The sequence below is a fragment of the Erinaceus europaeus genome, chromosome 19 (genome assembly GCF_950295315.1).
Source record: "Erinaceus europaeus chromosome 19, mEriEur2.1, whole genome shotgun sequence".
NCBI lineage: Eukaryota > Metazoa > Chordata > Mammalia > Eulipotyphla > Erinaceidae > Erinaceus > Erinaceus europaeus.
This window is the reverse complement of record NC_080180.1, coordinates 46,238,431-46,254,157: the sequence shown is the minus strand read 5'-3', so window position 1 is coordinate 46,254,157 and position 15,727 is coordinate 46,238,431. Positions and strand designations below refer to the sequence as shown.

At 43.3% G+C, this 15,727-nt stretch overlaps 1 protein-coding gene across 3 annotated transcripts in view; it reads right to left on the bottom strand.

Annotated features, from left to right (window-relative positions):
* PDGFC (platelet derived growth factor C) overlaps positions 1-14,658 on the bottom strand; it is a 223,287-nt gene extending 208,629 nt beyond the window's left edge. For 2 of the 3 annotated variants that reach the window (XM_060178906.1, XM_060178907.1), the window contains exons 1-2: positions 14,485-14,658; positions 6,243-6,328 (exon numbers count right to left, since the gene is read on the bottom strand). In XM_060178906.1, the coding sequence (XP_060034889.1) occupies positions 6,243-6,328; positions 14,485-14,602 (204 nt within the window). In that variant the 5' untranslated portion in view covers positions 14,603-14,658. The remainder of the gene's footprint in view (positions 1-6,242; positions 6,329-14,484) is intronic. The other variant, XM_007532061.3, reaches the window with a different exon arrangement.
* Between the last annotated feature and the right edge of the window lie 1,069 nt (positions 14,659-15,727).

Below are 15,727 nucleotides of genomic sequence, written 5' to 3'. Positions count from 1 at the left end.
CCTTTCTTTGAATTCCATTTTATTGTGCATTGTGGCCAGTTACATGCCTTTGCTCTCCTTCTCACTATAAACTACTTGGAGGAGGTAACTAAATTTACTTCATCTTATCATCTTCCCTAATACCTCTTCACTGTTTCTGAAAAGTATCAGTGTCACTTAATTGTATATGCTTTCTATATCTAAAAGCTCAGAAAAACCGTGTTTATATACCACACAAATACTCAGAGCTCCGTGCTATGTGTGAGCAGCAAATGGGTAACTAAGGTTAAAAAAAAAAAAAATGGAGGTTAATTGTTTTCAAGATCACAGAGTATTAGACTGAAAGGCAGATCTTGGACTTTTCATAGAATTAAGGACATTTAGCCCTGAGTTACTCATTAAGGGAAAGAAAAAAAAAAGGAAAGAGTAAGCCACACATTACACAGAATGTGTAACTATAATATCCACCATTGTCCGTTGTTTCTGAGGCCTGTGGAGCTGGAGCAATTATTTCCACTGCCAAATGTCCAGCAGTAACACTTAGAAGTTGCCAGTATGGTATGATGCCATCGTTTTTTAAACCTTAGAAAGGCTCATTGATTTTTACTAAGGGGTTCTTACACAATCCACTTCCTTTCAGGCCAAGTGAGCCAACCCTCATTGAGAGGTTACCGAATGGATAAATGTTATGGTATCAACAGAGAAATAATTTCGTTTCCTTTCTTCACTTCCAATTCCAAATTGATTTCTGGCTTCCCTTGCCACCAATCATCAGCGCGCGGATGTGTGAGGCCACACATTTTTAAGATCCTACTCACCCTCCCCTCCCCAGTACTAGATGGTTCTGGCACAAGCTTCATTCCAATTGCTGAGGAAGTAAATTAATATCCTAATGCAACAAAGTGGTTCTATAAAACAAGACAACTTGGGATAGAACTTTCTACCTGTGTCTCATGTAAGACAAATGAATGTCACAGTAGGTTGGTTATAATAGCGGTTTTATTACCAGACTGGCAGAGTTACTGTAACTGTAAATCACAACTGATGTGGATTTCGACTTTACATAGTTGTAGTTATGAGTCTGCTCTTGTAATCCAAAATAATTATTTTACAATTAGTTTAGACATGTCTGAGTCCAGAAGGAAAATTTCAATTTCAATCATCTTGTTTTTCTTGAACAGAACCCAGTGCTACCAAAAAAAAAAAAAAAAAAAAAACAAACTCAGGTCCGTTCAAATGTTTGCACGTGGGTTTCCAACCCTTTCCCAAAGTTGAACAAGCCTCTAGATGTAAATGCTCAAACTCTTAAGAATGTTTTCTAAAATATGAAGTTTTCTCACACTACATAAAAACAAATAGTTAGACAAGATCTCAGATCCCTGTTTTCAAGGGAAAACACAGTCACGATCCTATAAAGGATAATATACACCCCTGAATTTGGACTACAAATCTATCACCGAAACATCTAGTAAATGACCCAATTTGTTTACATGGCCCTGTACCTTTTTATGGCCTTTCCATAAAGAAGTTATTACATCCATTCCCTTTATTTTGTTTAAGAGTATTTGAATGAGCCCCAGAACCACAAGCCAGAAACCAGCTCTCTTTAGATGGACGTGGTCTCATATAATTCACCACTACCGGAGAAGTTTTCAAAACAATGTTTGCAGTTTGGAAACATTACACATTCCCACACACCAAAAGTATTTCCTGTGCTTTATGCAATTTTATAAATGCTCGGCAGATATATTAAATAAAACCTTTTTTTTTCTTCTTTTCCATTTTTCCAAGTAAAAGTGTGGCATTTGCACTTCTTCCAGAAGATTTGCACCTCTGAGTGGTTTGCTATGCTAGGCTGGCCATTCTGAAATGATTGCAAATGAAGATTGCAAGGGAAATGTGAAATCCAGACACCCTAATTGATTTCCTAGGATGTAAACTTCAGTTCTAAAGGGAAACCATTTTAAAGCAGTTAGTTTAATGGTGTGCCCAACGGATGCCTATTAAAAGTTATCGGCACAGATTAAAGATACATTTTCTACCATGAAGAAAAAAATCTTTCCTCAAAATAAGCGTATGGATTATTTAACTCTTAATTCTACATTTTTAGTCATGCCTATAAACCTTAAGCCTGCTAATATTCTCAAGAAGACAGTTAATAAAACCACTCTTTCAAGGGTTAGTATCTATCAAATAGACATCCAAATTCCCTCAATATCTCCCAATAACCTGTCCAGATTTGAACCTGAGGAATACTCTCCTATTTTTAGACTGTTTATTTTTCAAGAAACAGTAGGCGGTTGTGACTAACACAAAGTAAAGATGCCATTAAGCCTGTCCTATGTAGAGGTTACATAAAACTGCCTCTGAAACTAATAAAAATAAAAATGCTAATGTATCATGAAGCCTCATCTCCTATTGTAAGGCAGTTCATTTGCATGTAGGGTCCAGTAAGATTTTTGTCTACAAATAAAAGTAAAGTCAGTAATGAAATGCAAACGTGTTGCGCTATAACTGCTTATTTAGTAGGAAGCATATCCGGATTTGTATTACTTAGACCATAAATCCAGCTGTGATGTCTCTACTTCTAGGATATCTCACCTGTAGCTCTGGATGTAGATAGCCTGCCTTTCAGGCCAGCCCTATATTACATTCTTTTTTCTTGGTTTTTTTACTGTTTTGCTTTGCTTTGCTTTATGTTTTTGCTATCAGGATTATCACTGGGGTTCAATGCCTACACAACAACATTCCCCGTGGCTTTATTTATTTATTTTTTTTGCCTCCAGGGTTATTGCTGGGGCTCACTGCCTGCACTAAGAATCCACTGCTACTGGAGGCTATTTTTCCCCTTTTTTTTGTTCCCCTTATTGTTATTATTATTGTTGTTATTGCTATCATTGTTGTTGGGTAGGACAGAGAAATCGAGAGAGGACAGACAGGAAGACAGAGGGGGAGAGAAAGACAGACATCTGCAGACCTGCTTCACCACTTGTGAAGCGACTCCCCTGCAGGTGGGGAGCCTGGGGCTCAAACCGAGATCCTGACACTGGTCCTTGAGCTTAGCGTCATGTGCACTTACCCCACAGCGCTACCGCCCGCCTTTTTTCTTTCCTCTAGATACAGTAGGCAAAAGACAGAGAGAAACAGAGAGGAAGACAGAGAAGGCGAGAACACAAGATAAAGAGAAACACGGCAAAATTGCTCTACCACTCCTAAAACATTCTCCCTGGAAGAGTTCCGTGTGGTAACATGGTTCTCAAACCCAGGACCTCATGTCTGATCATGTGTAGACTCTGAAAACTGAGCCACCTGCCAGACCTTTTCTTGTTTCCATAGGGATTGTATTATTTGCAATTTGACTATGCCATTGCATAGCAAATCACACTCTAGTAAGAATGAGTCTTTAGTATATTTTCATAGAGCAACTTGAAAATGCAGAAACTGACTGCATTCTTCTGTAGTTTTTTTTTTTTTTTTTGCCTCCAGGGTTATTGCTGGGGCTCAGTACCTGCACTACGAATCCACTGCTCCTGGAGGCCATTTTTTGTTTCCATTTTGCTGCCCTTGCTGATACTGTTTGCACTGATGTTGTTGAATAGGATAGAGAGAAACCCAGAGAAAAATCCAGCGAGGAGGGGAGACAGGAGGAGAGAAAGACACCTGCACACCTGCTTCACAGCTTGTGATGTGACTCCCCTGTAGATGCGGAGCCAGGGGCTCGAACCGGGATCCTTAAACCGGCCCTTGTGCTTGGCACCATGTGCGCTTAACTCGCTGCTCTACCGCCCTACCCCCTCTTCTGTGCTATTAATCAACGTCCACCTTGCATATTCATGCGTCACAGGCTTAAAGTGTTGACAAATCAGAAATGTGCTAACACTACAGCTGCCTCTCCCACCCAGTAAGAACTTTCCAGTGAAGAACTGAGCATTTCTTTCTTCTTATGTGTTCACATCTTAATCACATTTTAAGCAAATGATCTTTTTCAGCACACCGATCTTAAGTATTGCCTGCTGCCATAGAAAAAGAAATCATAATACTTAAATGACTTCCAATTTGCATGTCTAATCACCTCAGACTATGAATGTGTGTGGCAGTTTGAGAAATGAGCTGTGATTTATTCCTCAGCATGGGGGGGGGAGATAAATATGACTCTTTAAAGACAGATGTCCTTATAAATACCCAGCAAAAATAACTGCCAGAAACAACAGGAGATAAGAACCACATTAAGTCCAACTTCTGTTGTTAATGGTTTCTGATCTGTGGAGGGGCTCAAAAGGCAGGTGCAGAAGCCAGCTGGGCATATTTAATCACAGAAGCCAATCGCCAGCTTGCAAACACTGAAAAGCTTAAAATAGTAGCCACTCAAGAACAAGGTTTTCCTAGAATACAAATAGCAGAGGCTAAAAAAAAAATAGGAAAGAAAACGAAAAATGGGGCATGGCGTTTTGATAACACACCCACCCAGAGAACTCAAGCACTGAAAACCCTTAAATATACCAACAAATGTTTCTTATGATAGTTACATAAAGCATTGTATGTGAGAACCAGAATGAATCTCTCTATAGAAACAGTTACTCAGGCTGGGGAGATAGCATAATGGCTATGCAAAAAGATTATTGTTCCTAAGGCACCCAAGGTCACAGGTTCAATCCTCAGCACTACAATAAACCAGAGCTGAGCAATGCTCTGGTAAAGGAAGGAAGGAAGGAAGGAAGGAAGGAAGGAAGGAAGGAAGGAAGGAAGGAAGGAAGGAAGGGAGGAAGGAAGACAAATAAAGGGAAGAAGAAAGAAAGAGTATGTAGAAACAGTCATTCAGTGTAGAGAAACCTCTAAGGAATTAACTTTCTACAAAATGTGAAATCCTTTCCCTTAGACATGTTGAGGCTTGTTTTCTTAGCTCCTGGTGATGGAATGGCTTCCTCACAGGGATGCAGTGTGCTGGGAAGCTGCCTCCCTTTTATCACCCTTGCCTGATCCCTCACCCAGCCTCATTCTGCATGCCATCCATTTTGTGAATGAAGTGTGAAACTAGTTCTTTGTTTACATAAAGCAGGCAGGGGAGAGCAGTGGGGACCTGGGTTTAGCTTACTTGAGTGGAGCTGAGGCTGTGCAGCCTGCCCTTCTTGCCAGTTCAAAACTCCCCCAACAGACCTAATGACTGAGAGGCAATTCCAACAATAAGTAGTAGCTTCCCACACCACAGCAGAATTCTGCTACTGCAGTGCCTGCTTGGAATACCACTGCAGATAAAGGACTCTGGCAAAATCTGAAACACGAAGATCACCTTTTCTTTGCAAACAGCAAAAAGCACACACTACAAACTACGGGGGGAGGGGGGGGTTCTCTGAAAACATATTTCCAGAATGTCTTTCCATTTTATTTGTGTATTTATTTATTTATTTATTTATTTATTGCTTCCACTACGACTCCACATGACTGCATACTTCTTGCCTGGCTTCTATTCCCTCTACCTGGTGCTTCTACTTTCCTTCCCCTCAGATTCATTTCAGCATCTGCCCCCCTTGGGGTCAGGGAAATGGCTCAGTGGTGGAGCACATGCCCAGACTGGGCATGAGTGTGAGATTCCAGACACCAAAGAGGGGGATAGAATCATCTCCTCTGTGGGAGTTTTTCTCCTTGCATTTGTTTTCCACTCAGAGACAACCACTGGGGCAAATGAGGATTTCTGAAGAGAAAGAAAACACCGACTGGATGCACAGAACTGATGGACCATGAGCTGAAAGGACAAGAGTTTCTTCAGGGCAGGTGCTGCCTGTGAACCCAGGACCTCAGGCAGAACTTAGTGAACAGCAGATGCTCACCAGTATTTGGCTGGATAAAAACAATGTTCTAATAAACCAGCAGACCATTTAACTCAGGAAGGAAGAGGCACGTGGCCCCGAACCCTGGCTTGGAGTCAGATGTAGGTCCAAATATTCACCAGCTGTGGGACTTTGGCTAAGCTCCTTTAGACAGTGAAGCCTGGTCGTTTTCCCTAATGGCTCATGGGGAGGTTAAAGATAAACTACACAGGGTCTGCAAACATGGGTGGGGGGACGGGGACTCTCAACAGATACTACTGGGGAGTCACTAGTAAGCATTACAAAACCAAAGGCCCACAGAGTTCCCTGGACCCACCCAACTACCACCACCACCCCCCAATGCATCCACAGATTGTCCTTCCTGGGACCCCTTACTGGTCTCTTTTATCAGGACACAGAGCACATAGTAACCAGGGAGATCTACGCCCTTGCACTTACCATCAGTGCGCCTCCTGCTGCTTGGGGATGTGGGTTTCCCTCAAAGAGCCAGCTGTCCGCTTTGCCTCTGCCCCTCAATGTTGTCTCTGCAACAACCCAACACACACCTCATTTGATTGAGAAATGGCTCAACTACAATTTGCTAGGGGGACAGCCCAGCACAAGAAAAAGATAAAAAACAAAACAAAACATGGCTTAAAAATAAAGTTAAAAAAGAACAAAAGTAGAATTAAGTCTATCATCTAGACATCAAAACTAGTGACATCAACCTAGTGAAGACAGTTTGGTTGAGCAACAAGACAAATGTTCAGTGAGGAGGTCACTCAGTCAACAGAGGATTGGGAAGAAATGGTTGCAGACGGCACATGAATTCTAATGTAAAGTCAGATGACAGAGCAAAGTGTGTACACATGGTCTCAAACATATCTCCATATGGTTAAAGACAAAATAAGCTAATGTTATAAAAAAAAAAAAAACATCGTTCATAGTAACCTGGAGTTCATGATAAACGTAATGTATCCTTTTTCTAATGTTCACCTCCTCATGTTCTCAGAGCCAGGAACTTTATAAAACAAAAATTTTGAAAGGTAAATGTATCCTGACTTAGGTAACTCATTCAAGTCCACAGCTATGAATGTATTTCCTGATGCACTTGACTTCAAAGTGAAATCTGAACCTTTGAATAGAATATCCTACATAATACAGTGTAAATAAAAGTTAAGGTCAGTAAATAAGCCTATTTCAAAAGAACAGTCAGTGCTTTCTAGAACTCACTAAACCATGCTTATGGACTCAGTTCCAGTGTGTGTGTGTATAATTTTTTTTTTTTACCACTGAAGCATCCTATTAAATAAAAAGCTCAACATTATTTAAAATAGAGTAGGGGAGAGATACACAACACTTACGCAAAAAGACTCATTCCTGAGGCTCTCCAAAGCCCCAAGTTCAATCCTCCCTTGTACCTCACATACATAAACAACAGCACCACCACAAGCCAGAGCGGAACAATGCTCTGGTAGAAAATAAATAAATAAATAATAATAATAAGAGTAATATAAATAGATAAATTTATATCTGTGGTGGAACTAAGCATTAATCATCCTCTTTTCCATCATTAGTTAATAAATAGAATATGAAATAAGCCTTGTTTATCCATGCACCTGGTATATACTCTTAAAATAAGAGCCCAACATTTAACAGTAATGATTGTAAAAGTACTATTTGAAGTCACTTGACAACTTGCCAATAATAATAATAATAATATACCTTGACCATGTTAATTAACATAATCAATTGATGTGGCTACTGATATTGTTTCCTACCTGTTCTTTCTTCTTTTTTTTTAACCAGAGCACTGTTCAGCTCTAGCTTATGGTGGTGTGGGGGATTGAACCTGAGACTTTGGAGCCTCAGGCATGAGAGTCTGTTTGCATAACCATTATGCTATCTACCCTCCTACCACTACCTGTTCTTTCAAACTGTGTTTCAACTCTCTGGAATGATAAAGGCATGTTTTGACTGGAAGTATAGAAACTTTGAAACCAGAATCCCATGTCCCTAAGCTGGTTCTCACACAGGGAAAAATACATTGCCACATTAGCAGCTTAATGCCCTTGCACTCAGCAGTGACCTTGACAGTCACTTCAGTGGTTGGCCTCACTTTACACATCAGTGAGGATAGGTTTTTGGGAGCCTTCCAGTCCTAACATTCCACACACCATACTTACTGCTGATTTCTAGCTTGTGCAAGTTATCTGTGTGCCAATAGCACAAGAGGAAAGCACACTGATTTGGGAGGGAGATCACCCATTCAAAAGTCACCCTTCTTAAGAGTGTTTAGTCCCTGTGATACAATACCCCATTTGAGAGAATATAAGGGCATCCACAGAAATACCACTTCAAGAGAGCGAAAAGCACCAATTCTGGGAAACCTACCAACCAGCTTGGCATATACACCCCTGGTAAGGTGATATGGTTACCAATATTATGAAGTAGTACTCTGACTGACATATGCCACCATAAGCAATAAATATGCAAGTTTATCTTCTCATGAAAACAGCAAACTATATGGAAGTTCCAAGACCAAAATGACATCTTCTACAGTCAACCCAATAGACTCCCTCTAGAAAAGCACTACAGACCAGAAGCTTATATAGTTTACCTGCCCAATAAATATCTATTGAAGAGTTCTAGATGTAGTGTCTTATTAAAGCACAAGTCCAACAAGGTCCATTGCTTTAGGGAGTTGGTGGTTGGGGTAGGTTCACAGTAAGTTAATAAATAGGGAGAATAATTTAAAAAAAAAAAAAGAGTGATAAACACTAGGTCTTTGCTCAACCTTGATGTGATAGTGCAGAGTGGCTGATTTAGATCTGGTGACTGGAAAAAGATATCACTTAAATGGTTATCTGTGTAATCTAGAAGCCAGGAATATGCCACCCATCCAAGAGCAGCTGACTGGTGTTGCCCACAAAAGCACAGAGGATGAAGGGTTGCAATCCCTTGCCACCTAGGCTATGTCCCTCGTTCCCCAGAGTTCTCCCAGGCACCTAGAAACAAAAGAATTGCAAGAAGGAGTATTGAAAGATGTCTTCTGAGCCCTGGGGTAGATCTGAGCTGACAGGCAAGGGTGGAAGAGGGATAGAAGCTTAAGCTCCAATATGAGCTAAATTGCCCATAGCGAAAAGTGTCCGAATGTTTAACAATCTATGTGGCAGGCCCACTGATCAATCAGGAAAGAAGTCTCTGACGTTCCTGGTGTGCCAGGCATTAACCCTGTGCTTTCTGGTTCACAAATGGTCCCTTTGTCCTGCCGAAGAAGTGCTGCCTCCTTCCCCACTCACTGGAAGAATTTCAATATCTTAACAACCTGAATGGTAGTAATGATAGACACCAATTGAACACCAACTAGAGGTGTCTTCGGAAAAGAAAGAAAAGGGAAGAGAAGAAAGGACAGATTTTAGAGGCAGTGGTCTGAAACAGAACATACAAGGGCAGTTTAATAAGTGAGTTCTACAGAAAATTTATAGCCCTACAGAAAGAATATTCTGCTTTTGTAGAACATTTAAAATCTCAGAAACATCAAAATTAGACAAAGTACCTGAAAGGACTCATAGTAACTTTCCTCCATTTTGCTATAACAGCTAGACACCTTCAGAGAAAATCTTAGCAGTCTTTTTTTGGGGGGTGGGGACATTTTGAATGCATTGATTCCATTATTTATTTAGTACACATCACAGTTGTACTAGAATTGTTTCTACACAGTGGGCATATCTGTAGTTAAAATAAAATCTCAGAAAGACAAAAACTAAAAAATCATGAAGTGGGAGAGAATATAAAGAAGGTATACAACTTATTTTTATAAATAAGTTTCAGGAAGGATGAAGTAAGAATAGACAAAGCCAAGATTTGGGTGCCAGAAAAGGAACTCTATAAAAAGGCATCACTGGGCAAAGGTCAGTGCCAGATTCTAGCATCTGTTTGCAGCTACTTAACAAATGCTATGCAGGACCTTGACATTTCCTACAGATCTCTGTACTCTCTGAGAAGCATGGTTTGTATGTAAACCAAAAAAAAAAAAAACTTAACAGTTCAATGTAGTAAAAGATAAGCACTGACAGGGGAGGAAAAGTTACCCTAAAATAGAATAGGGCTTTTTTTTTATCAGCATTTGTGAAGAACAATGTTCATCATTATATAATGGGCACTCTAGTCTTTCAACTTCCTCAAATATCTCAACCAGAACAGAGAACCAAGAGGAAGATACTTTTAAAGTCCATAAACAACACAAATAAATGTCACAGAGGTCCTAGTCTACAACTAACTCTCAGTACAGAGAGTTACAGACTAACTCTCAGTAAAGTCCCAGTAGACCTCAGTCAGGACCTCTTCACCCTGGGGCACAGTCATAAGGAAGGTGGGGATCTGTTTCAATAAACAGAACTGTGAAACTGCCACTTAGAATGAGGGTGGGAGGTGGTCATGGGCAGAGTTTTATTGGTCACAGGAACAATGGCAGCGGCAGGAGGAGAAAGGTGACAAGGAATTAAAGGAATAGAAAGATCACAAGTAAGATACATATACTAATAAATAAATGGCTCCACGGGCCATAAAAGTCCTTTCAATAAAGAACATCTGCAACAACTAATGCTCACTCATGATGATAACCTGGTCTACGAGAGGCACATTCGAGGCACATTCGTAATCAACACTCACAATGGCTAAAGAAAATGAGGTCAGGAGTGTATGTGGGGACTAGAGAACATGTGAAATCTTACTTATCAATGACCCAAGGTAGAAGAGATCTTCCTCTACCTCTAACTTTGTGCTTGGTGTCCATTTGTGCTGTATGTAATTATTCAAATGACAAAGTTATCTATTTTTTTTTTGCCTCCAGGGTTATAGCTGGGCTCAGTGCCTTCACCAGGAATCCACTGCTCCTGCAGGCTTTTTTTTTTTTTCCTCCTTTTTGTTGCCCTTGTTGTTTAAGGTTGTTGTGGTTATTAGTGTTGTTGTTGTTGATGTCATTGTTGTTGGACAGGACAGAGAGAAATGGAGAGAGGAGGGGAAGACAAAGGGGAGAGAAAGACAGACACCTGCAGACCTGCTTCATTGCCTGTGAAATGACTCCCCTGCAGGTGGGGAGCCGGGGGCTGGAACCGGGATCCTTAAGTTGGTCCTTGCGCTTTGCACCACATGTGCTTAACCTGTTGCACTACTGCCAGACCCCCGACAACATTATCTTTGTTCACTTATCTACAACTATATCTACCCTCTATTGCAACTCAGAAGCACCATCCCAGAGTCCCCTGATTTCATGGGTAGACATTCTACTCGAAATAAATGCAGGTGTATAACAGCCTTTTTTCCCCTGGCCATATAAAAATATGGGCCAGAGACCCTATGTATGTATGTTGTTCTCTTTAATCTCCTTCAAGTTAAATCTAGAGACTCTTGGCTTATAGGTGAAATTTGCAAGTTAGACATCACATTAAAAATAAAGGGCACAGGGTCGGGCATTGGTGCAGCGGGTTAACCACACATCGTGCTAGAGCAAGGATCCATGTTCGAGCCCCACAAGTGGTGGAGCAGGTCTACAGGTGTCTATCTTTCTCTCTCCCTCTTTATTTCCTCTTCCCTCTCAATTTCTCTCTGTCCTATCTTATAAAATGAAAAAAAAAAAAAAAAAGCCACTAGGAGCAGTGGATTCTTAGTGCAGGCACCAAGCCCCAGTGATAACCCTTAAGGCAAAAAATAAATAAATAAATAAATAAATAAATAAATAAAATTAAGAGCACGAAGACAACTTACAATACAGGGAACAAATCTTTCTTTATAGTAAAGTGGCAGGAATTGCAATACAGTATTTAGTCAAAAACCAGGTAACTAATAATAGAATGAATGGCACAGACCATTAGAAACTGATGTTTGACTATCACTATCATACCTCTTAGGCCACCAATTAATATTGAAAATGAACAGGGCCGTGTGAAGATTTGTCTGGCTAATGGCTTTGGAAATGCTGGGTTGCTGGAAGGAAGAAGGTGTCACAGCATAGGGTCCTTAAAGGCAGGAGAGGGTTCCTGCAGTCACAATATATCAGTCTGGACAGCTGATATTGAGTATTTAGAAGACATTTTGGTCACGAAGTGATGAAATTCACCAGCTGGGCCAATGACATTATCTATGTGAGGCCCTTAAGAGGGGTCGTATTTACAGTCATCTAAATAGAGAGTAACCAGGCAATCTAATACCACTTCATCCCACATGAAGGCATGGAAGATGTGAAAATCAAAACAAAATGTGTGTGTGTGTGTGTGTGTGTGTGTGTGTGTGTGTGTGTGTGTGTGTGTGTGTGTGGAGTTGGAATAAATGTGCTCACATTCCAAGAGGATCTTCTTTACCACCTACCTGTTACCCTCAAATCTTAGAACCTTGAGCAGAAAAATCAACCTGAGCATGTGCAAGAAAATAGCTCTATATTGCCCCCTAGTGCTGGCCAGTACCACTTCTGCTTAGGCCACAAACTACAAGGTGAGTGGTAGTTCTTCTACCTCTAGTTACTTGCCACTGCCAGTCCTCCCAGGAGCTAAACATAGCCCAATCCACTGCCCACAGATTAGGAAACGACCAGGCTATTTTTAGCATCACGCAACTTCGGAATGGGAATAGCCCAGCCTCTGATGACAACAGAGTGTGTAAGGACTAGCTAAATGAACTTACCTCTCCTGAAGATGAGAATCTACTGGATAAAATAGTCAATAACCACATGAGAGCTCTGGGATCCATTACATAGTGATCATGATATAAAGATCACAAGAAAGAACTAGGTTTTGAAAGGAAGCAGCAAAGAGGATCGAGGAGATGCCAGATGTCAGGACAGGCTTGATAAGACAGAGTAGTAGAAGAAATGATATGGGACAGAAAGGGGGGAAAAGACATGCCTGGTCATTCAGAAGAAGCTTCTCTAGTAAGAAGCAATGTTGTTTTCACTGGACATTTATTTTACATAAGAAAGAACAAAGGTTGTTCTGATCTGTTTCCTGCCAGGGTACAGCTGGTGCTGTGGCTCCTTTGATCACTTTCCCCCAGTCCTCTGCAGCTCCTGTGATTACAGATAGATCCCTGAGCTGCCCTTTGATCAGCAGTTCAAGCAGCTTGCAGGTGCCATGTGCCATCACATTAGCAAGTTATAAGAACCAAGCGCACTAATAGTGGCTGATAAATGGGATACTGTATGTTGAATACACAACAAATGCAAATCATCTCTACAGAAAGTCCCAAGAGTCCTTATTTTACCTAGCTTTGTACTCTAGAACTCTCTGTGTTTTCTTAAAGATGAACACTTTGTGGAGAGTGCTGTGCGAAGCAAAGACTCTAAAACATCCCGTTACAGAAAGGAAAAGCTGCTTTAACTTAAACACAGAGCACACACCATTCTGATTCTCTAGGTATGCTGCCTGTGTTCCTTTCATCTAGCTAATGAAGTGACAGCATTCTTGCATTCTGAGCAGCTGACAATCAAAGCAGTAAAAACACGCATATTTCTTTTCAAATGACATTAAGAGCCACCACTTATAAACAAGGTATTTAATATTCCAATTTTCAACAACCCACATTACCATTGTGGTTTCATGTGCAGTGTAAAATTTCTATTTAGAAAGCAGTCTCAAAAATGACTTCATAATGGCAGATCAAGAGAAAAAGAGTTTAGAAATTGAATGATGTAAATCATATGGGGTTCAGAGGCTAAGCAAATTACACACCCTGAAGCTGCCCTGGCTTTATGAAAGGAGCCTTTCTCCAGCTCCGTGCAATCCCAGCCCAAGGGAACTTGCATCTGAGAGTTTTCTAAACATTTCAGGTACACTTGAAAGCTGTAAGTAATTCTCATTTCCTATGCAGGATTAAGTCGTTTCCAGCACACACAAAATAACAGTCACTCACTAACACATAGAAAAACACACCAGCAGAAAGGTAAGAACTTCAGAATACAAAGGCACATTTAAAAAAAAAAAAGTAGAGCGCAAGAGAAACACATACTTTAGTTCCTCCTTAGAAAGAAAGAAAGAAAGAAAAGAAGAAAGGAAGAAGAAAAAAGGAAGAAGGGAGGGAGGGGAGAAGGTAGGGAGGAAAGGAGGGAGGGAGGGAGGCAGGCAGGCAGGCAGGAAGGCAGGCAGGCAGGCAGGCAAATATACACAGTCCCTTTAACTCTATATTTCCTATCTACTGACTGGTAACTGATGATGTCTTTCCACTTCGAGTGCTTCCATTAATGTGGCCGATACATTACTGAAACACTCCCACCCCAACTTGGAAAAAAAAAATCTGAGTAAAGTCAAACATGCCAAGACTTATTCCTTTTGGATTCGCTTCCAGAGGCAGTTCTGGAATTTATAACTTCTAGCACCACAGAGGTCCTGCAAAAAAAGTGCGTTTGATCTGACGTTTACAATCGCTCCCAGAATATCCTCTCCTTAGCTGCAGCCCCACTCCATTAAGAGCTTTATGGCAGCTCCCCCGAAAGTTGCAAACTACATGGACCCTCCAAAAGTCCCAGCCGAGGAACGCAGCGTACATTTGCCTGGCTAGACAGAAGGTGGTACCCCCTCGGACGGCCGGTGTTCATCACACCCAATGCACACACAATGACAACGTGACACACACACACGCACACACATACACACACACAGCGAGGAAGAAGAAGGGGAGAGCGTGGAGGTGAGAGGACGGAAAGACTCACCGTTCGGTTCCTTGTTGCTGGAGAACTGGAATTTACTGCTCAGGTTGGACTCAGCCTGAGTCCCGTGTCTCTGGCCGGCCAGGGCAGATGTCAGCAGGAGAAGCCCGAAGAGGTGCATTTGGCTGACTGGGGCGAGAGCTGACTCGCGGCGGGCTCTTGGGAAGCAGCGACTCCCGAGTCTCTCTCACCACCGCCAGGGGAGGAGGGCTGCACAGGGGTGGAAGCGCCGAGCCTGCTCTGGCAGCAGAGAATCGCAGGGTAGTTTCCACATAATCCCATCCAAAACTTTTTCCTAGAGCTCTCTTCTGTGTCTCCAGTTTTTTGAAAAGGATCAAAGCAAAACCTGGACCTGAACCAGTTTCCCAAGGTTTAAGCAAATCCTGAGCTGTGCCGAAGTGGTGGGGGTGGGGGTGAAGGCGAGGGGAGGAAAGAGGGGCGGGGGGTGGGGGGTGGGGACGCTGAGGGAGCCGGGGGAGCGGCGAGGAGTCACCAGCAAGTGGCTGGGAGCACCTGTCAGTTGGGGGGCCCGGGCCGGGGCGTGAGCTCCGGGGTCCCACCGCGCCGAGCCGGCCGCTCGCACTTTGAGGATCAATCACAAAAGCTGCCAATAGATGCGGCTCTGCGGGCACCCCTCTCCCCCTGCCCCAGCCCCCGAGGGGGAGGGGGAAGAAAGCCCGCGAGGGCGCCGCGGCGGGTCCCCCTGGGCTGTGGAGCCCGAGTGGGACTGCGGGACTGCGGGGCTGCGGGAGGAGGGAGGCCGCGGGACTGCGCTCCCCAGCCTGGTGCGCGCTCTGCGCCCCGCTCCCCACCGCCCGGGCGCCGAGCCCAGCACCTGGCAGGAGTTTTCCGCGACCAAAGTTCACCTTGTAGGGGTGCGTCCCCCGCTCCTCCAAGCCCGGGGAGATCCGGCAACTCGGGGGGTCACCCGCGAGGTTTCCGAGCGTCCCCGGGTCCTTCCCCCGCCTCCGGGCTGCGCCGTGCAAACCTCTGGGCGCGGCGAGGCGTCTCTGCACCGGCGGAGAGAGCAGGCCCGGCGGCCGGGTGGCTCCGGCTTGTCCCCTCCCCTTCCCCACCTCCCCCCCCAGCCGGGCGGCGCGCGAGAGGAAGGGGCCGGGGCCCGGGGCGGGGAACGCGGCCGGCGGGCAGGAGGCGGGGGTCGGCGCCGCCGGGGGGCGCCCCGGGACCGCGTCCAACAGGTGCGGGTCTCACTCGGGGAGGGAGACCCCAATGGCCCAGGCGGGGA